Source organism: Rana temporaria, chromosome 13, assembly GCF_905171775.1.
Source record: "Rana temporaria chromosome 13, aRanTem1.1, whole genome shotgun sequence".
Classification (NCBI taxonomy): Eukaryota; Metazoa; Chordata; class Amphibia; order Anura; family Ranidae; genus Rana; species Rana temporaria.
Window position 1 is genome coordinate 72,285,536 of NC_053501.1, and position 22,201 is coordinate 72,307,736.

The window sequence follows — 22,201 nt, forward strand, 5'->3', positions numbered from 1 at the left end:
ATTGTGACATAAAAAAAAAATTTGGGGTTTACATCCACTTTAAGGCTTGGCTAGTAGCTCAGGATTTGAAATTTTGAGCCCTGATATATTTATTTACAGAATGTCATAATTATCTGTTTTATATTATGGACCAGTGGCGGCCCGTCTATAGGGACGCCCGGGCGCCCCCCCTCCTGTAGTCACACAAAAATTTAAAAAAAACGGGCCCTTTAAGAACTTTTATTTGGCTTAAAATGTCATTTTTACATTTTAACTGCAGTGATGGCAGCTGTCTATAGAGGGCGCTGCATCGCCACCCCCTCTCGCAAATCACATACATTCATGCATTGTATTGCACGAATGTATGTTATTGTTGTGTAGCGCTACCCCCTCAGGAGCCGCTGGTTGATTTGGGATCTACTTTCTCTATGCTTGGCTCACCCCTATTTAACTGGCTCGAACCCTCCCTTGACACATCAGAAACCTGGTGGGTGTATTGTGACCTCTGCTTGGCTGGGGTCACAATAGCAGGCACACAGCATGAAATGACAGTATATCAACAGTATTACCTGCTTTAATGGATGGTCCCTCCAGGTGAGAAAAGTACACTTCACACAGTCAATATATTTAAACCAAAAAGATAAGTTTACTTTATATAGGTTAAAGAACGCAAATTTGGGGTTGACACACAAGTAAACAATTGTTATGCAATAACACAATATGATTCTGCAAGGGCCCTTGCGGGAATCAGTAAATAACAATAATGAAAATAACTGAGCTAAAAATGGTACCATTCAGTTAAACTAGACTAGTGTAAGCAAACGATTCCCGAGAGCTCCCTCTAGCGAGCAGTCCTGCAAACAGTTAAGGAAGGTCTCGAGACTAAGGACCACTTTGCGGCCGGTTGGTGCACGTTAATTTATAATCCGCAAATGGTGAACGATGAAGAGAAGTTAATCAAACAAAGTATCCTGAACAGCAACATTGGTGAACTGGTCGCTCGTCAGCGTCAGTCACTTCTGTATAATAACTATAAAGTTAGAGGGCCTCTAAGTCTCAGCTAGAGGCCAAACACGTGTCTCCGGCTAGTAGGGTGGCACTAAGTTAACTGTCTGAAAGGGAGGTTTGGAAGTTGAGCGTGTGCTCTCTCACCCGGCAGGCCCGATCCGCCTGAGTTCTTCTCAAAAGGCGCGTTGGTAGATCACTGCTCCACAGCACAAGGATCCCGGCATCAGGCTCTCCACTGTTTCAGTTGTCAGCTGGGCGGCCTCTCCGATCTCCTGGAACACAAGCTGGGTATAGTGGTCTTGCTTCCTTCTGGATGGCTGGTCTCCCGGAAAGGTTAGGCCCGGGCTTTGGGCCTAACAGCACGGCTGTGCTATAGTCAGCAGCTCCGCAGAGGAAAGGATGCAGGTTCCGAGAGAGAGAGATCAGCCACTCCCTTTCCTTAAGTAACCTCCCCCATAAGTCTGTGCGGAGGTGTCACATGTTCTGACAACGCAGGGCATTGTGGGATGTGTAGTCTGTTTCTTCTAATATTCAATGGAGTCCATATCTCCCGCTACTTGCAGTCCCACAATGCATAACTTCTTAAAGGTATCTTACATATTTACAAGCGTGAGCAAAGTTCCAGCGGGATTCAGGCCTGTCATTAGACCCTGATGGGATGACCCCGCTACAGTTGGTTGCCAGATGCCGCTGGTCTATTCAGATAACCGGACATAGGGCGCCGGTTACATGAATAACGGCAGCTGGTTGGCTGAGCGGAAGTGCCTACCAGAGCCAGCGGCTCTGATAGGCTTTCCGAGTACAGCCCTAGTCTCCCGGAAGGTCTATCCTCAGAACATAAGGGGGCTGCGTTCCTTGGATAAGACTGACGGCCATTTCAGACAATCAGGTTCCCGGATTCTGGTTATCAGGAACCTGATTGGCATCAATTAAAGGGCACAGCACAGTGACAACAGTTGCCTCACCTAACCCATACACTGCCCCGCCCCTAATTCCGCCCCTAAAAACGCCCTTGTAGATTATCTCTTGGAATGACACTGTTAAATGTTTTATGCCGAATCAAGTTACACAATTAAATATTACCAACAACAACTTTAACAAAATGGGACAGGGCACTGAGGCAGACCAGAGGGACAGGGCACTGGGGCAAACCAGAGGGACATGGCACTGGGGCAAACCAGAGGGACATGGCACTGGGGCAAACCAGAGGGACATGGCACTGGGGCAAACCAGAGGGACATGGCACTGGGGCAAACCAGAGGGACATGGCACTGGGACAAACCAGAGGGACATGGCACTGGGGCAAACTAGAGGGACATGGCACTGGGGCAAACCAGAGGGACATGGCACTGGGGCAAACCAGAGGGATATGGCACTGGGGCAAACCAGAGGGACATGGACTTTTTTACTTTTGCAAATATTGCTCTCCCTCTTCTTATGTACAAGACTCCCTCCTCCTCCTCCTCTCTAGAACCAGGTATTTTCCCCCATTCTCTTGCTGTCTCCTCTGCAACCCCCATCCATCCTCCTCTCTCTCTCCCTCTCCTATTCTACCCACTCTCAAAATCAGAAGCCCCTGTGTGCGGCTCCACACTTGCATGTCCTCACTTCCCCCTTTCATTGTCGGGCAGTGAGGAGAGGAGCTGCAGCACAGTGGGAGGGAGTACAATCCAGCACCGAGATTCACACACCTGCATAGCCATTGACACCACAACACAGCGCACACTGACACCGCACAGCATACTGCCGCTCTCTTGTCAGTGCAACTCTTGGTGAGCGCTGTGCTGCACTGCCTACCTGGGACACCCAGAGTGGTGATAATCGCAGTCCTCCAGCTCACTTGTTCCTTCCTGCTCTCTGCTCTCCAGCTACATTGGTCAGGTTGGGAAGCCAGGCTCAGAGAGGTCATACTATCAGGTCCCATGGCTTAATGAGAATTGTAAGGAGAGCACCTGTGTACTGCTCTGCATGTGTGTGGCTCACCCGACTACTTTTCCTGGGCACGCACTTTTTCTCTTCGGCCGCCAATCGCAGAGTGGCTCTAAGTGTAGGCACAGATTGGACTGTTGGTCATGCAGAACTGTTATCACTCTCCCCCAGCTTAAATCCACTCGCCAAATGCTAGCAGGCGAGTGGAAATTTTGAGAGCTGCCCTACACATATAAAAACACATTAGCAACAGCAGCTTCAATATTCCTATCCTGATTCCCATCCTATGGAATCTTTTTTTATACTCTACGAACCCATATTTGTCACACAGGGGACGGGACAGATATCATCTATAATAAACAGAACAAAGGAAAGAAAATACATTTGCACTGGTACATTTCTGTGGTTAAAATTTCAGTTAAGCGCCCAAGCTGTTGGATTACTGTATTTAGTCCTGTGAACAGAACAAAATGAGTCACAAAGACTAATATCATAGTTTAAGACTTAAACCTCGAGGTACATGGATTAATAATCAGAATATTATGTATTGATGGATTAATAAAAAAAAATCCTAATCACTTTTTAACATTTCTTACTTTTTATGCTTTGAAGCTTGCCTCTCGTAATCACCATGTACAGGAAACTGGTAGGAAATTAAAGGATATTCTCTTTTATGTTAGGATCACTCTGTTAATCTAACTGTTCCAGTCTGCATATGATTAAACTTAATCTTTTGTAATATTTCTATTTTCATTTCTAAAAATAAAGGAAGTATATTGCATATATTAAAAGCTGTGTACCATTGTGTTCACAGGGAATATATAAATGTATTCTTTATTCATGGTACTCAGAGGCATTAGGTGATTATTGTGCAATTCTGCTAAAAAATCATTAGGGGCACTGGAGCTCGGGATCGTGGGAATTGGGACCTAGGGCTACGAAAATACTTTATTTCCCAGCTTAAAGTTCCTATTCCTGTGCAGGAACAAGAAAGAAACAAACCTCATATGTGTAGAACTTTAAGAGACAGATCAGCTTTGCTGCTGATCTGCGAAACTTATGTTCATAGAACTATAAGTAACAGATCAGTTTTGCAGCTGATTTCTTATAATGCCCCCCTCCTTGAGACGCTCCTTTGAGAAGAAGCCCTACTGGCTTCCTGGGAAACTGTTCTTCCTCAACTGAGGAGCATGGAGATCAGAGTGGTATCGAAGTCGAAAAGTACAAACAGCAAATGCTACAATAGAAGACATCAAGCAGAGCACTGGTAAGATCCTAACATTACCCCTGCTCTGAGGTGTTTTCCCTGGATGTTCCAACCACAACACAACTGATGGACCTGAGAGCCCCACAGTACCCAAACCCAGTACCTACCAGAATGGAAACACTGAGATCAACACTGTGACTGGGAAATAAGCTACCAGGCTTCATTGAGTCACCATGGCAATAGTTGGCAACACCAAAGGCCATAGAGTGATGCCCAGAGGAGTTGGAAACTGCAGAACAATGTCCAGTGGAAAAAGAAGCAAAGCCAAGCAAGGTCAGAACTCGCTGAGTGACCAATAACAGAGCAATGCTCACTAGAGACCAAGCCTAAACAGCCAAAGACACCAACGTGTAAGTGTTTTCCAGAAAAGTCAGAAGCTGAGGGACTTCTTTAGGTGCTCAGAGGAAAATAAAAGGACCTATGGTAGCCCTTAAGAACCCCTCAAAACCTAGTTACAGAGGAATTCTCCAGTATTTGCACATACTAGGGTGTAGGCAACACCAGAGCTAATTTTATCATGGGCAGTCTTAGGCCTTGCCTGAATGGATAGGGCATGGAAGACCAGTCTCTAAATCAGACATACTTATCCAAGAACAAAAAAAGACTATTACTACTACCCACATAGAAGGACCCACATTCAAAAGATGCATTCCTACATACAGAGGAGGACAATTTGCAGAGAAAGCAAACTCAGACTTAGAAGAAGCAGATTCCAACTCAGAGGAGACACTCAGAGCAGGTGGATTCAGACTCAGAGGCGTAGCGTGAGGGGTGCGAAGGGGGCTGTGGCACCAGACGCAACATTGGGGGGCGCTCTGTGACTGGGCAAATAGGGTCATGTGTGGCAGCGGGGCTGGACTATACGCTAACACTTGTGAGCGGGGCTGGCCTCCGCTTAGCTGTGTGCTGCGGTTGTCTTCTCCTCCTCCTCCACCGGATCAGATCGGATCCCAGACCGTTTTCCCATTGTGGCAGGCAGTGTGACAGACTGCAGGGGCAGAGCAGATGGAAGAAAATCAGGTGAGAGACTCAGTAAGTCTGGTCAGTGTGTAGTGTAGTGGTCAGTGTGTAGTGTAATGGTCGTAGTGTAGTTTAGTGGTCAGTGTGTAGTAAAGTGGTCAGTGAGTGGTCTGGTCAGTGTGTAGTGTAATGTAGTGGTCAGTGGCCTGGTCGGTCAGTGTGGTGTGGTCTGGTCAGAGTATAGTGGTCAGTGGGTCTGGTCCGTGTGTAGTGGTCAGTGGTCTGGTCAGAGTGTAGTGTAGCGGTCAGTGGGTCTGGTCAGTGTGTAGTGGTCAGAGTGTAGTGGTCTGGTCAGTGTGTAGTGGTCAGTGTGTAGTGTAATGTAGTGGTCAGTGTGGTGTGTGAGTGGTCAGAGTCTGGTCAGTGTGTAGTGGTCAAAGGGTCTGGTCAGTGTTTAATGGTCAGTGGGTCTGGTCAGTGTGTAGTGGTCAGGTCAGTGGTCTGGTCAGTTTTTAGTGGTCAGTGGGTCTGGTCAGTGTGTAATGTAGTGGTCAGTGTGTAGTGGTCTGGTCAGTATGTAGTGTAGTGGTCAGTGGGTCCTCCTCAGTTTGTAGTGGTCAGTAGTCTGGTCAGTGTGTAGTGGTTTGGTCAGTGTGTTGTGTAGTGTAGTGGTCAGAGTGTAGTTGTCAGTGGTCTGATCAGTGGGTCTGGTCAGTGGTCTGGTCAGAGTGCCGCCTCGGCAGAGTAACAAACTGCGTGCGCATAGCCAATTTGACATGCAGCATTGTAAGGAGAAGCAGTGTCAAGGAGCCGCCAGAATTCTACAGCAGCCAATCAAACCCAGTCACACCGTCGACCGAAAGGGACCAGCACAACACACATACCGCTGAATAGAGCGCACGATTAGGTCTGCCTTAAAAACTGACAAGCAGACCTGATCGGAAAGCCTGTGTGAAAGGGCCCTTACTGGTTCACACCATATGTTGGTCTGTCGTCGCTCATGACCCCTGCTGGTCAAAGATACAGCATACTTTTAAGAGGATTTAATCATAATTAAAGTATCTACTATTATAGTGGCAAGGCAGAAAACAAACAAGCGACCACAACCAATCATTTCATAGAGGTGCAATTGATGATGGTTTACAATTGTTTTTTACAAGTGGTTAGCAAATAATAATAATTTCATAATATAAATATAATATCCCATATCCAGCACAAAAAAACATTAAAAAAAAAAAATGTATTTAAAAGCTGTTAACCAAAACATTTGATTTGATTGATCAATATGTCGATACAATTCTAATTAGTTTATAATAAAGATTAGGGATGAGCTGAACAACCCCAGATTCGGTTCGTGGCAGAACATGCGAAAGGACCGAAAGTTTGCGCGAACTTTCGAAAACCATTAAAGTCTAAGGGACTCGAATGTCAAAAATCAAAAGTGCGAATTTTAAAAACGAATATGCACGTTATTGTCCTAAAAACTGTTTGGGGACCCGGGTCCTGCCCCAGGGGACATGTATCAATGCAAACAAAAGTTTTAAAAACAGCTGTTTTTTCGGGAGCAGCGAAAAAATAAAAGTGAAATATTCCTTTAAATATCGTGCCTGGGGGGTGTCTATAGTATGTAAAGTAACACGTGTTTCCCGTGTTTAGAACAGTCCCTGCACAAAATGACATTTCTAAAGGAATAAAAATCATTTAAAACTGCTTGAGGCTGTAATGTAATGTCGGGTCCCAGCAATATGGAATGAAAATTATTGAGAAAAACGGCATGGCCATGATGCTGATGTTTAGAATTGGTTCGAGCATACGTGTTTGTACTTTGGATTTTAATCTGATGGACTTGTGTACACACGATCGGATAATCCGACGAAACATATTTGCTGTCAGAAAGTTTGAGAGCATGCACAGCGAACATTTGTCCGTGGAAATTCTGACAACAATTGTCCGATGAAGCATACAGACGGTCGGATTGTCTGATAAAACACGTCCGTCGGACCGTTGTTGTCGGAAAGTCCGATCGTGTGTATGGGCCTTAAGATGCATATAGATTAATCTGGTTTCATTCCAAATAGATCTATTGCAGCGAATATAAGACATCTATTTCTCAAACTGCAGGTCTGTTTAAAAATGTGGGTAATATAGCTATATTGTCGCTTGATGCGGCAAAAGCTTTTGATAGTAAAGAATGGAATTATTTATGGCATAGTTTAGAAAAATTTGGCTTTGGAGTTCAGTTTATAAGTTGGATACGACTTCTATACACTGCACCAATGGCACGGGTGCAGGTAAATGGACATATACTGGCTCCTTTCCCATTGCAACGAGGAACAAAACAAGGATGTCCATTATCACCCTTTACTCTTTGTTTTAGAATTGAGACTGCTAGCTGCCCTTATATGTTAATGTTAATCATCCAATATTATTGGGTTTCGTAGACCCTTTGGAGAAGATAAGATTGCATTATATGCAGATGATACATTTTTTGGGGACACACAAACTTATTTGAAGGCAGTGATGTCTTTAATTCATATATATGGCTCCTTTGTAGGCTTTACAATTAACTGGGAAAAATCAGTTCTTCTACCTGTAGACCCCCCTGTTGACCAATCTGCCAAATTCAGCCTCCCAATTAGCTATAGTTTCTAAATTTAAATACCTAGATACATAACAAGTAAATAAATAATAATAAAGGTGATATGCGCTAAAGACAATAGTAGAAATCTACTATGAGGTGAATATCTAAATCAAACGAATAAACTAATAAAATAACACACACCCAAGGGTGTACGGTGACAATAGTGATAAAATATTAATAAACGTGTTCAGGGTAAATGCGTGAGTATCATAAAGTGTCCCAGAGAGTAAGGGATAAGGAACGATAGCAAGCTCTTCCCTGGAGTTACTGATAGAGTGAGGGTCTGTGTGTAGCTCTACAATCCGTGCCCGGTCTCCCAGAACTCTCACCTTAGTAAAGCTTGATCATGCATGTAGTATGGGTGTAAGCGTCTCCAGGGGTAATGTCAGGTCCTCTCCTGATCCTATCCAGTGATAATGGAACAGGCTCTCTTCTCCTAAAACTCTCACTGGTCCCAGAAATGGAAATCCTAATAAGTGCTCAGCGCACCATATGCGTGGGATTAAGAGAAGAAAGAAAGCTTCCAATGGTGTAGTACCGTTAATAAAATGGGCTTTATTGTAAATCAAAAGGTGGACTCTTACATAAAAATGTGAGGTAGATGCATAAAATAAACAAGACGCGGCGTGCAAGCACCGTCTTACGTTTCCTACGATGGCTTCAGACTTACGACAGTCTTGCGTGATCTCGATCCCTACGTCGTTACGTCACTGCCTTGTGACTTCATCAGGGGAACCTGATTGGTTATCGAGACGCTATAGATATATAGAGGTAACTGGAAGTAAACACACCGCCATTTTCTTGTAGTCCATAACAGACTATGTAATTTATCATTATTTTCAGTTGTCCATTCCGGAGGTTACACGGAGACATATAATGTCAGTGTTGTTAATGTATTTCCAAACATATGCCGACTATTATAGCTCACTGTTTGCCTAGCCATGCTCAGTTGAGCTGGTGATGGTGATTTTCTTCATTCAGTTTAGAACTATCACCACCATTCCTTAGGAAAATGGTGGATTTCTATCCATCATGTCTCCACCAAAAAAATGGCCACGCCGCTAGTTCCTTATGGACTACAAGAAAATGGCGGTGTGTTTACTTCCGGTTACCTCTATATATCTATAGCGTTTCGATAACCAATCAGGTTACCCTGATGAAGTCACGAGGCACTGACGTAACGACGTAGGGATCGAGATCACGCAAGACTGTCATAAGTCGGAAGCCATCGGAGGAAACGTAAGATGGTGCTTGCACGCCGCGTCTTGTTTATTTTATGCATCTACCTCACATTTTTATGTAAGAGCCCACCTTTTGATTTACAATAAAGCCCATTTTATTAACGGTACTACACCATTGGAAGCATTCTTTCTTCTCTTACTCCCACGCATATGGTGCGCTGAGCACTTATTAGGATTTCCATTTCTGGGACCAGTGAGAGTTTTAGGAGAAGAGAGCCTGTTCCATTATCACTGGATAGGATCAGGAGAGGACTGGACATTACCCCTGGAGACGCTTACACCCATACTACATGCATGATCAAGCTTTACTAAGGTGAGAGTTCTGGGAGAATGGGCACGGATTGTAGAGCTACACACAGACCCTCACTCTATCAGTAACTCCGGGGGGAAGAGCTTGCTATCGTTCCTTATCCCATACACTCATGAAGATTTACTTTCTGGGACACTTTATGATACTCACACATTTACCTTGAACACGTTTATTCATATTTTATCACTATTGTCACTGTACACCTTTGGGTGTGTGTTATTTTATTAGTTTATCCGTTTGATGTAGATATTCACCTCATAGTAGATTTCTACTATTGTCTTTAGTGCATATCACCTTTATTATTATTTATTTTCGTGTATAGTGAACACCACTAGATATTGCTGCTTTTGATTACTTATTATCTACAATAACATTTTAGATTACTCATCAGTAGCGCAGAAGCCAACACATTTATCATAACAAGTAAATACACACTCTATATGGAAAATAAATTGGTCCCATTAGTTAAGCAGTTTAAGCAAGTGGGGAAAATACGGATTAAACTCCCTTAATAGATAATAGGTAGAGCAAATTTGATAAAGATGATATGGAAGCCAAAATTATTATTTTTGTTGCACAACTGTCCAGTATGGCTCCCTCTGAATTTTTTTTAACAAATAGATACCCTGTTTAGAGAACTTATTTGGAGATATAAACATCCCCGGATTAGACTGGAAATTTTGCAGCTGCTCAAAAATGAGGGAGGGCTGGATGTTCCGAATGCCAGATTGTACTACTTGGCATCCCAACTTCAGCAATTAAATGGATGGAATGGTAGAGTATGAGGATCCCATACAACAAATTATATTCTCTCAGCTGCCAATGGATCCACCGGTACAGTCAACAGTAGCTTATCATTTCTATAGCAAACATAATTATCCTACATTTAATTTGATACATAAGATTTGGGCTACTATTTAAAAGGAAACTTAATATGAGGGATACACCAAATATATGCCTATATGGGATAACTTGCAATTGCCTGGGGTTGCGAAGCTTAACATTTTTGATCCATGGAAGAAGGCTGGAATTCTGCTTTCAAGTTTTTGATAATGATATTTTTAAACCATTTGATAAAAACTGTCAGAAAGATATAATTTGCCAAATAAATGCTTTTTTTCAATATCTACAACTACGACATGCTTTACAGAGTCAAGCAAGGACTTTTTTTTATTAAAATGCAATCCCTTATTAATTTTAACTCTAGCAGTAACTGCAAAATGCTCTAAACAGCGACTTATAGGGATATATTCTCCTTTTCAAATGACAGATAGAACAAATCCACTAGAGAACAGCTTTGGGGGGTGGTGGTGTAGAGATCCAGAGACACCTAGTGACAAAGAGTGGAAACAATCTTTGAAGAATCTATTTGAAGTATCCTTATCCTTCTCACAATGTCTAACCCAGCTGTTTATTATCCATAGAGCCCACTATACCCCTTTAAAGCTATACTCTTGGGGTAAAAAGCAGATACCCCAAGCTGTCTAGGTGCATCACTGACATAGGTACACTTATACATATGCTGTGGTGATGTCCCAAATGGCATCGCTACTGGGAGGGTGTGTTTTTGATACTTTCAATTTCTTATGTTTTACACAATTTCATTTTAAACCAAAAATAGCATTACTAGGGGTTATACTGGAAGGCACCTTCCAAGTTTAAATGCATGTTATGTGTCTGAGAAATATGCATATGGCTCGTAAACTTATATTACAAAAACAGATATCAAAATATCCGCGATCAATAGATTAGGGTGATTAATCTTATTCTAAGACAAGAGGAATTAACATATAAACATAGGGGGAGCTCTTAAAAAAAAAAAAAAAAAAAAATTGGGCATTGGTGGCTAGTCTCCAACTTGTCTGAACAACCAGTTAAGTGAATTAATGATACTGCCAAAAAAATAATAACGACATAAGAGGGGGCTAAATATATATAATCCATTAAAGTGGAGTTCCACCCAAAAGTGGAACTTCCGCTTAAACCACTCCTCGCCCCCTTACATGCCACATTTGGCATGTCATTTTTTTTAGGGGGAGTGGGGGCTTCAGGAGGAGTGGGACTTCCTGTCCCACTTCCTCCTTCTGCCCAGGGACCGCTTAGGCGATACGTCATATCGCCTACGGCGGCCCCTCCCTGTAGGCGTTCGCCTGGGATGCGTGACAGGTCTCAATCAAGTAGTGCAGCGCCGCTCGCGCATGCGAAGCCGAAAGCGGACACGGCCGGGTGCCCACAGTTAGGATGGAGGCGCCGGCGCAGAGGAGCGGAGCTCTGGGCGTCACTGGATAGTGGAGCAGGTAAGTGTATGTTTATTAAAAGCCAGCAGCTATGCTTTTTGTAGCTGCTGACTTTTAATAAACATAAAAAAAGGCTGGAACTCTGCTTTAAGGAGTGCACCGTGAAACAAGACTAGTATTGGCTAACTGTATATGTGTCATATTTAGGAGTATTGGTAAAACATCAGGGTTATAGTTAAGCCATTGTAATTGGTTATTTTTAAACTTTTGGTTTCAATGTCTTTTTTTGTACTTTATCTGTATTAAACGATTTTATTTGGTTATAATGCTTTTGACAGTACCAGTAAAATCCCTTTGTCCCCCCCCTATTGCCTATGGTCTACAATTTACTATTTCAGGATGTAGGTAACTTTTTGATAAATCTCATATTGTTAAGATCATTAATATATTTCCACTTACACAGAAGTTGGTAGGCAGAAGGCGTGGCTAGGACGCGGGGCAGTCCTAGCAAACGATCACCTGCCTGTTAACAGGAGAAGTTATGAGGTCCAGTCTTCTGTCCAAACATGCTGCGCCATCTGCCTACCAAATGTTGTGCAAGGTAGGATTGGAAAGGTTGGAGAAGGGCTATGATTGGAAGGGCGAGATGTGATGTGAGAGGGAGGGTGCTTTCATGTAAAGGGGACTGGGGTATGTAAGGAAGGGTGGGATGTGAAGGGGACTAGTATAAAAAGAAAAGGGGGGGGGGGGTTGTGAAGGAGACTAGGATACAAGAAAGGGGATGAAGGCTATAAAGGGGAATGGGATATAAGAAAAGGAGGGGTTGAGAAGGGGACTGATATACATAAGGGGGGGGGGCTGTGAAGGGAACTGGGATACAAGAGAGGTAATTGTTGTGAAGAGGACTAGGAAGTTGTAAAGAGAGTACTGTAATGTAAAACGCATTCTGTAATGTAAAAGGGAGGCTATATTGTAAAGGGGGTGCTGTAAAGAGGGTTGCTGTGATGTAAAGAGGGTGTTGAATTGTAAAGGGGGACACTGTAATGCAAAGAGGGGCCGAGATGTGAAGGGGTGCTGTAATGTAATACAGGGCTGTATTGTGAAGGGTGGGGTGCTGGGTTGTCAAGAGAGCCACTGTGATGTAAAGAGGGGGTTTAACAAAGTAAAAGGGGGCACTGTAGTGTAAAGGGGAGGCTGCAATCTAAGGGGAGGACTTATGACACTGATGTAAAAGGAGAAACTGCAATGTGCGGAGGAGCTGTGATATGAAAGATCTGGGTTATAGCACAAATTTAAGACTTCGAACCCTGCTGGAAGAAATTTTTATCGACCGGACCTTTGTACATTTTAATTCCATACCCCATTTATTTCCTGGAATCCATTTGCCCTTTGATCAGGCATGTAGGCAGGAGGGTGTGCTTAGCTGAGAAAGACCCCCCTCCATATGAAAGAAAATCATTTTGGCCCAAGCCAAAAAAACAGAAAGAAAAAAAAAAAAAAAAAAAAAAAAAAAAGAATATAATATACCTTCCTATCGATGTAATAATGCACCATATTGATTAAAAATAAAATAGTTAATACTGATTGACAGCGTTTAATTTTAAATTAGGCTTATGGCTGAAAATTACCTAAACTGATCAATTTTATGTCCACTACTGAAGTCTCAAGGATACCCGTTGTAATAGTTTATGCTACATACACTGCAATATCCTATTATACAATGCCAGAGCAATTAATCGATGACAGACACATTTTTACATTTATCACATTTATATGTTCTACTATAAAGCAATTGTTAATATATAAGGAAATGGCACCTGTTCACACTCAGTACCAGCACACTGTGAACCAAGCGGTAAACCAAATGAGTGTAAACGGCTTCAGCTCTCATTCCCCATTCATAGAGAGATCCCCTAAAACATTTCACCCATGTGGAGCTTTGTAGGAGTACGCTCACACTTATTTGGTTTACTGATGAGTTCACAGCATGCCGTTAATGAGTGCAGACTGGCACCATTTTCCTATAGTCCAATCAGAGTTTGACGACCTAGTGTCTTTCACGAGCAGCACCAGCCATCGATGTAGCCAGGTCGGTGGAGATACTATTCCCAGAGGCACCATTTTTACAGCTTTGGCTGCTTGTCGATATATGTTGGTAAGCTATGTGCAAGTCTGTATGGGGGGGGCAGGTGACCGTTAAAGTGATTATTTTTTTTTTACATCAAATATTTTATTTAGCCATAATTATTTATTAATACAACACAGGCAGCACAAGTATACAAATAAACTACTTCAGGAAATAACAAAAGGTTATGTTAAATATACAATAATTAAATGCAATAAAATACAAATATTTTGTTAGAGAAGAAAAAAGAAAAAAATATGCGACGGGTTTTTATGTAAAAAAAATGGAATGACAAGAGTACATAATAAGGTGAAAAATGAACCACCTTCATACATCAATCTTTGTGGACACTGGGATCTTTAGATTTACAAAAGCCTAGTAAAAGGTAATATCCAGGTTCTTAGTGCTCGGCAGTCGCACTGTCCTGCTCATTGTCACCATTTTTTGGGGAAGCTTCGCCAGGTATTAGACACTGCACTTCCTCTGCATTTAGAGCCACTTTCTCTGGCTGAATCCATCGCTTCAAATGTTCTAGCGTGCTGGAAATGTGAGAATTGAAAAGAGAAGAAATCAATAGGCGTAGGAAGCTAAAACTAAAGTCAAGGCAGTTTGGTGAAAGTGAGGATAATGAGCTGTGGTTTAATATGTTAAAGCTGAACTCTGGAAATTAGACACCATTCTTCCTTGCAGTGGGCCCAGCATAGGTTAAATGCTTATTTACTTTATACCAACTTACCTTATTCCTGGCTCCAGCAGGCTTCCTCCATCCATATGACCGATCTAATGCTGTCACCTCCCTAAGCTGCTCTCAGATGCATGCTCACCTCCTACACACGTAATGAGGAGGTCTACCCTCAGCTCAGAACTTTGTGTAGAATGAGTCTTTACACCCCCAGTTTTTGAGCCAAGTTTAAATTCTTATGTTGTTTTTAAAAACACAATGGATCAAAATTTTTTTTTTTAGGGTTTTATACTTTAATTAAGTACTTCCTTGTTATCTGTAAGGTCTCATGCACACAGGGCATTAAATAAACGTGGCTGTTAGGTGTTTGACTTTTTTTCTGCCTCCATGCAAGTCTCTGGGAGTTATTTACGAAAGGCAAATGCACTTTGCACTACAAGTGTAAACAAGTGCAAAGTGCACTTGGAAGTGTAGTCGCTGTATATCTGAGAGGTAGATCTGAAATGAGGGGAAGCTCTGTTGATTTTATCATCTAATCATGTGCAAACTAAAATGCGTTATTTTTTATTTTCCTTGCATGTCCCCCTCGGATCTACAGCGACTGCACTTTCAAGTGCACTTGTGGATTTGTCTTTCGTAAATAACCCCCTATGTGTCTATGCATGCATAGGCGTTTACAGGCAGAAAAAAAAAACATCACTTGTGGGTTCAGAGGAGGAGCGGTTTGGCAAAAAAAAAAAACACTAGATGCGCCTAAAGATGCTTAACCAATAGCCCACCACCATATGACGGCGGGACGAAGAGCCTCTTGTTCTGGGCGGACGTCGTATGACTTCACACCTTACCGAGCCACTAGGGCGCCCACTGTGAACCTGGTGTGCGTGCCCGGTGGCCGCGATGTCCGCCGGGCACCCACGTTTGCCCAGTAACTGAGCAGGACCGTGGATCTGTGTGTGTGAACACACAGATCCACTTCCTGTCAGGGAGAGACCAATGGTGTGTTTCTTGTACATAGGGACACAGATCGGTCACCTCCCCCAATCAGTCCCCTCCACCCACAGCAAGTATCACTCCCTAGGGAACACATTAACCACTTGATCACCTCCTAGTGTTAACCTCTTCCCTGACAGTCATATTTATACAGCAATCAGTGCATTTTTATAGCACGGATCGCTGTATAAATCTGTGAATGGTCCCAAAAATGTGTCAAGTGTCCGCCGCAATATCGCAGTTATGATACAAATCCCAGAACGCCACCATTACTAGTAAAAAATAAATAAATAAATAATAAAAAAATGCTATAAATCTATCCCCTATTTTGTAGCCGCTATAACTTTTGCGCAAACCAATCAATATATATATTGCGATTTTTTTTACCAAAAATATGTAGAAGAATACATATTGGCCTAACCTGAGAAAAAAATTCCTTTTTTTTTTTTTTTTTTTTAAATGGATATTTATTATAGCAAAAAGTAAAAAATATTGTTTTTTTTTCTTCAAATTTGTCCCTCTTCGTTTGTTTATAGCGCAATAAATAAAAACCGCAGAGGTGATCAAATACCACCAAACGAAAGCTCTATTTGTGGGGAAAAAATTATAAACATTTCATTTGGGTACAGTGCAGCATGACCACGCAATTGTCATTCAAAGTGTGACAGTGCTGAAAAATGGCTTGGGCAGGAAGGGGTGAAGGTGCCCTGTATTAAGGTGGTTAAAATCAGGGTGCGCTTAATGCTTGAGAACCCATTCACTCCAATAGCCAGCATAAAATTAATATTCTGGCCAATGGAATCAATGAACGCCCAAACTAATGACACACCTACAAATGTTTGCAAAATACGGCTTAAGGCATGTTATTTGCGTTGGCTTTTCCTCCCCTGTAGAAAAGGTGTCCAGTGGAGGAAAAAAAGTCCTGTGTGCATGAGGCCTAATGGTTATAGATTCTGATAAACATTGGTGTATTCACACCTACCTGCTATCAACATCACTAATTGCAACATATTCTTCAGGTTCATATGTCTCTTGTAGAAATCGATCCCAACATTCCTTCTTTGCCTGGCCTAAAGAATGCAACATTTCTTTGGAGGTCACTTCATGGGTCTGACCTTTAATTTTCTGTAACCTACGTTCTGAAGACAGAGAAATAAGTTTACCACAGTAAAATTACTAGAAAACACCTACATGAACATACAAATAATGCGTTTAATAGTTTTTCCTTAAGTGGAACTAAAGGCAGGAATACTCACCTATTCTCCAAGGATCAGCATCCATGAGGGCCCTTGCTGGCATTTTCTGGGTACCTGTCCTTGGCCATCTTGATTGGATGGTTCAGTATGACATCACTCCAGCACATGCATAGGAGTCATTCATCCTAGTACACTGTTGCAGAAATGTAAACAGAGCTGCAGCTCCATGTACATTCTTCAGAGCATTACAAACAGGTAGGTAAGTATTTTACACTTCGGGCCTGCCTACAATTACATTTTTTTGCATTTAGCATCTGCTTTACCAGATTTTATCCAGAAGTTCCTAGGGGGTTCCTTAAAGTTGTATTAAACCCAAAAACAAAACAGTAACACATTGCAGCATAACAATTCTTAAAGGGGTTGTAAAGGTACAATTGTTTCCCCTAAATAGCTTCCTTTACCTTAGTGCAGTCCTCCTTCACTTACCTCATCCTTCCATTTTGCTTTTAAATGTCCTTATTTCTTCTGAGAAATCCTCACTTCCTGTTCTTCTGTCTGTAACTCACCACAGTAATGCAAGGCTTTCTCCCTGGTGTTACAGTTACAGACAGAAGAACAGGAAGTGAGGATTTCTCAGAAGAAATTAGGACATTTAAAAGCAAATTTTAAAGGATGAGGTAAGTGAAGGAGGACTGCACTAAGGTAAAGGAAGCCATTTAGGGGGGAAAAAATCGTACCTTTACAACCCCTTTAAAGGCTGTGGCTGCTTTTTGTTCTTTATTTTCACCTTTTGATCCAGCCAGTGAGTGTTATTTATTAACTTCCTTTAGCAGACCAGGCTGCCCAAAAAAAGGAGCCTTTAGTCTTGTAGTTGGGGTGCGTTAAAAATATAAAATATAATATATGCAAAGGTAGCAGACATTCAAGCAAATCAGGGTTTGCCAAATTTGCTTGGAATCTAGGAGCCAGCTAAAAAAGTTAGGAGCCAGAAAACGCGCCCCGTCCCAACGAGCTCGCACGCAGAAGCGAACACATACATGAGTAGCGCCCGCATACAGGGATGGACTGGCCATTGGGACTACAGGGAGTTTCCCGGTGGGCCAATGGCTCAGTGGGCCGGCTTCAGTGACAGCGGCCTGGGAGTTTCTCACTTCTGCCTAATCTTGTCCCATGAGGAGGGGGGGGCACCAAACTGATTCTTTGCCCCGGGAGAAATAATGTCTAGCTTCCCCACTGGTACTGCCTATAAGAGTACCAGTACCAGTCGTTCTACTCTAATAAAGTAAAACGGCTAGTGGCTAGTGAAGGGGGAGAGGTGGCTTGGGTGGCCGGGGGGGTGCGGGAGTTGCCGGGTCGCTGTGGGAGAGACCGGTCAAAGTGGGCCAGTCTGGATGAAGTCCAGGGCCAAATTTTTGTCCCAGTCCAGCCCTGCCCGCATATGTAAACGGTATTCAAACCACACATGTGAGATATCGCCGCGATCGTTAGAGCGAGAGCAATAATTCTAGCTCTAGAACTCCTCTAACTCAAAACAAGCAACCTGTAGAATTTTTTAAACGTCGCCTATGGAGATTTTAAAGAGTAAAAGTTTGTCGGCATTCCACGAGCGGACACAATTTTGAAGCGTGACATGTTGGGTATCAATTTACTCGGCGTAACATTATCTTTCAGAATATAAAAAAAAAAAAAAATTGGGATAACTTTACTGTTGTCTTATTTTTTTTTAATAAAAAAAAAAAAAAAAGTGTATTTTTTCCCCAAAAAAGTGCGCTTGCAAGACCGCTGCGCAAATACAGCGTGACAGAAAGTATTGCAACGATCGCCATTTTATTCTCTAGGGTGTTAGAATAAAAAATATATATAATGTTTAGGGGTTTTAATCAGAGGCGTCCCTAGGGGGGGGGGCCAGAGTGGGCCCTGACCCCCCCCAACATCATGCTGTGCCCCACCATGTGCCCCCCCCCCCCCCCCAAAAAAAAAATTTTTTTTTTGCAATTTTTGTATTTTGCTCCCCGAGAGGGAGAGCGATCCCAGTCAGCTCTGCGGGGGATTCCTCCCCCTCCCTGTGCTCGCCGACACTGCATAATACAAGCGCTCACACAACCAGATATTCTAGCCTGGGCCGTGTTTAAGTGTGTGCACTGCAGACTGCAGTACACTGTAATCACTGAACTACATTATCTCCATCCCTTCTCTCCCCCCCCATCTGTCTCCCTCCCCTGTCTCCCTATACGGTGCACATTTCTTTCCTGCATCCACAGGTTGCAGGAAAGAAACTTACATGATTCCCCCATCAACAGACAGTGCTGACAGGGGAATATCCCTCCTGCCCAGCAATTATATTCTCCCGACAAACAGTGATTATCACCAGTGACTATACAGCAACCACTAGTGATAATCATAAGATAATCTGCTCATTAATGGTTCAAATCTCAGCCAGTTTCTGCTGAACCAGCTGAGATTTAAACTGTCTATGGCTGGTCTTGGCTCTTAGGCAGCCCATACATTGATTAGCACTGTGGAGTGTCGGCTTCCTGGCGTGATTGGGCATGTGTGATTTTAAACACACCCGAGCCCATCTCTATTGGATGTAGACAGTTGAGCTCCCTGCAGGTTGCTTAGCAGCAGTGGACCCTTCTCTGACATGCTGATTGGGATGCAATCCAGGTGATGCTCTTAGTCAAATCCTAGTCATAAATATCAGTGATTTTATTGATCAAAGCCCACACTTTACAGGCATAGAGCCCACATGGCTGCTGATCATACGGTTGATTATATTTATGTGGTTGTACTCTTGATGCTAATAAATACTGTGTTTATTAGATCTGACTGGGAGCATCACCTGGATCACATGCTGATCAGCATGTTAACAGAGAAGGTTATACAGCATTACTGCTGCTAGGTGACCAGCTGGGGGCTCGGCTCTCTATAACCAATAGTGCCAGCCTTCCCCTGCATGCACCCATAATGTCACCAGCACTAGATCCTAATAGACTGCCGCCGCTGCCAAGGAGACAGATGCCAGACCAGCTCTGTAAATAGCAGGGACAGGACAGCTGGGGATCCCCACTGTGGCAGAACACCAGGGCCCGGTGGCAAGACAACCTTTGCAACCCTGATAGTTCTCCCACTGCTTTGTACCCTTATATTTTCTTGATGTGCTGGTGACATATATCTCTTGTTTTCTGCAACCCTGGGGGCCCCCAGTATAGTAGGAAGGGAGCTCACTGCAGAACATGTGAAAGGGCCCATAGTGGGATCGTAGTAAAGGGCCCCAGGAGATATATATATATATATATATAAAAATTGCATTTTATAGTTGGCCCCCCTACTTTTGTCCCTGTCCCCCCATGTGCCCCCCCTAAATATGAAAGCTGGAGACGCCACTGGTTCTAATTAGAGGGAAGGAGATGGCAGTGAAAAATTACACATTAGAACTGGTTTTACTTGTAATGCCAACGGCCACCACCAGATGGCGCCAGGTCACAGAAGGAAGCTTGGGACTTCACAAGGCCGCAAAGCCGCGGCCTCAATTACCGGCCGTTGCGGGCGCCAGGTCACAATTTCTTGTCGCGATTGCGACCTGCCGCCCGGATTTTGTCGAGCCCTGAAGCAAATAGAGACACAGCACAAACACCCCACAACTGCATACAATGTACATGGTTGCAATACATTGGTGTGAAATTTACAGAGTAAAACAAGCAGTATATTCATATTGCCTCCTCACCACAACGTTTTTCAGAGAGGCACGGCCGTTAAGACACAAGTCTATGTAGCCTTAAAGGGCTTACCACTGATAAAAGGTGCTTACAGTGGTCATCTTTTATTCATTACTTTATTCAACAGAAAAACACGGATTGGTGTACCTGCCAAAAAAGTTTCAGCTGGAGTTCAGCTTTAAAGGGGTTGTAAAGACTTTTTTTTTCCTCCCAGTGGGGTTACCTTGTGGGTGCGCTCCTGAGTCCAGCATTTGCGTCCATAGACACAAATTCTGGGCTCGACCCCACCCCCATCATTGGATTTGATTGACAGCTGCGGGAGTCAATGGCTGCGCTTTCTTTTTTTCTCACATACCTTGGTATGATCAATTATTGGCTGTATCACGATTTTCCAATCACCCTTGGAAACATCCGAACCCCCCTGGACTGTGAGTATAATCTCCCACCAGCAACCGTCCTGATGTCACATAGGCTTTGAAATAGTCTTGGAAGGATACCACCGCAAGGATAACCAGAGAGGGCAATCGGCCCATACAAGCATTGGAGACCCACCCATCGTATGATGAGCAGTGGGTCATTGGAATCTGGTAAGAGTATCCATTTACTACCTTCCCTAAAGTGATTGGAATGAGTTGCTGAAGATATTCATCTCTTCAAGTCCATACGAGTGGAAAGAGTTTATACTTGTATATCACCACTGATAGGGGGACGGACTTTACATCTTTTGTTTCTATGCAGACTGTTGCAGAGGAATATAGAGATTCTTCCACATATTAATTTATGTTGATGCTGGGTGTCTGGTTCATATGCCAAATTGGGAGAGTTGCTACCTCCTCTTTTTGCTATCAAACACCTTTTTGATTGCCGGATTGATCTCTATGGACACATAACAACACAGATTGATTTATGTACAATATGGTGTTGGGTGAATTTGTGTATTGCACTTTGTTCAATTTACAGGTTTATTTAATATTCTCATTTTTATATTTGTGATTGATATTTCACATTTGTGATACTATACATTATCCCACTATCACTGTGTGGATACACGTTTTTTCATTCCTTTCAGGAGTGTCTTACTCCATTTGGGCCATCCCGAGTAGAGCCGAGTCATTGGCGCTACACTTTATATTTTTACAATCTATACAATAAAGAGCCGGGACCCTGAGGAGAGAGGGACAGCGTGTCTCTGCCGAGGAAAATTTGGGACTCAGGTAAGTAAAACTAGGGGGGCTGTGACTGCCAGGTGTTTTTCATCTTAATGCATAGGGGGAAAAAACACGAGGGCTTACAAACCCTTTAAGTCCATGTGAATCTGCTTACTCCAAGGCAGCCCATAGGAGAGTCCGTTATTTTTTCCTTCAACAATCGGGTTGAACGTTTTTCACACTTTTAAATGGGAGCGCATAAAAGCACATTTTTCAGGCGCTCCCATTAAAGGCTCTGCCTCAAGGAAGTTCATTATATAAAGAGGCAACAGAAAGTTGCAGTATATTTAGATTCAGTTCACATAACATTTCTTAAAAGTACTGATTCCTTACGTTTATGAGTTGAGTCTAAAGGCGGAGAAACGCATTACATTTCAATCAGTTGCTATGGAGAGATTTTGCGCCTTGTTGGCAGTGACCTCATTTACACAGAAGACATTGAAGTGGGAAGTAAACTTTTTTCAGATCGGATTTCATCTGGTTGTTACTGGCTCAAAGCACTGAAGCAAAAAGCTCAGTAAGGCAACTAGCATTGCCAGCACATTAAAGGTCATCTCTATAGAGAACCTTTAATGTGCTGGCAATGCCAGCATACATTTTAATTTTATAACCGGCATTGTAATATCAAAGAAAACCATAGTTATTTTTCACAATCCAATACAAGCTTACTCGAAAAAAAACTCCTTACATGTTTTGAGTTCTGCCTGTC

The 22,201-nt window shown here is 42.9% G+C and overlaps 1 protein-coding gene across 1 annotated transcript in view; it reads right to left on the reverse strand.

Annotated features, from left to right (window-relative positions):
- Positions 1 to 13,800: 13,800 nt before the first annotated feature.
- The window catches only part of CCDC32 (coiled-coil domain containing 32), a 46,591-nt gene continuing 38,190 nt past the window's right edge, over positions 13,801 to 22,201 (reverse strand). Inside the window, exons 3-4 of the mRNA XM_040332926.1 lie at positions 16,352 to 16,508; positions 13,801 to 14,236 (exon numbers count right to left, since the gene is read on the reverse strand). Of these exons, the coding sequence (XP_040188860.1) occupies positions 14,098 to 14,236; positions 16,352 to 16,508 (296 nt within the window). The 3' untranslated portion in view covers positions 13,801 to 14,097. The remainder of the gene's footprint in view (positions 14,237 to 16,351; positions 16,509 to 22,201) is intronic.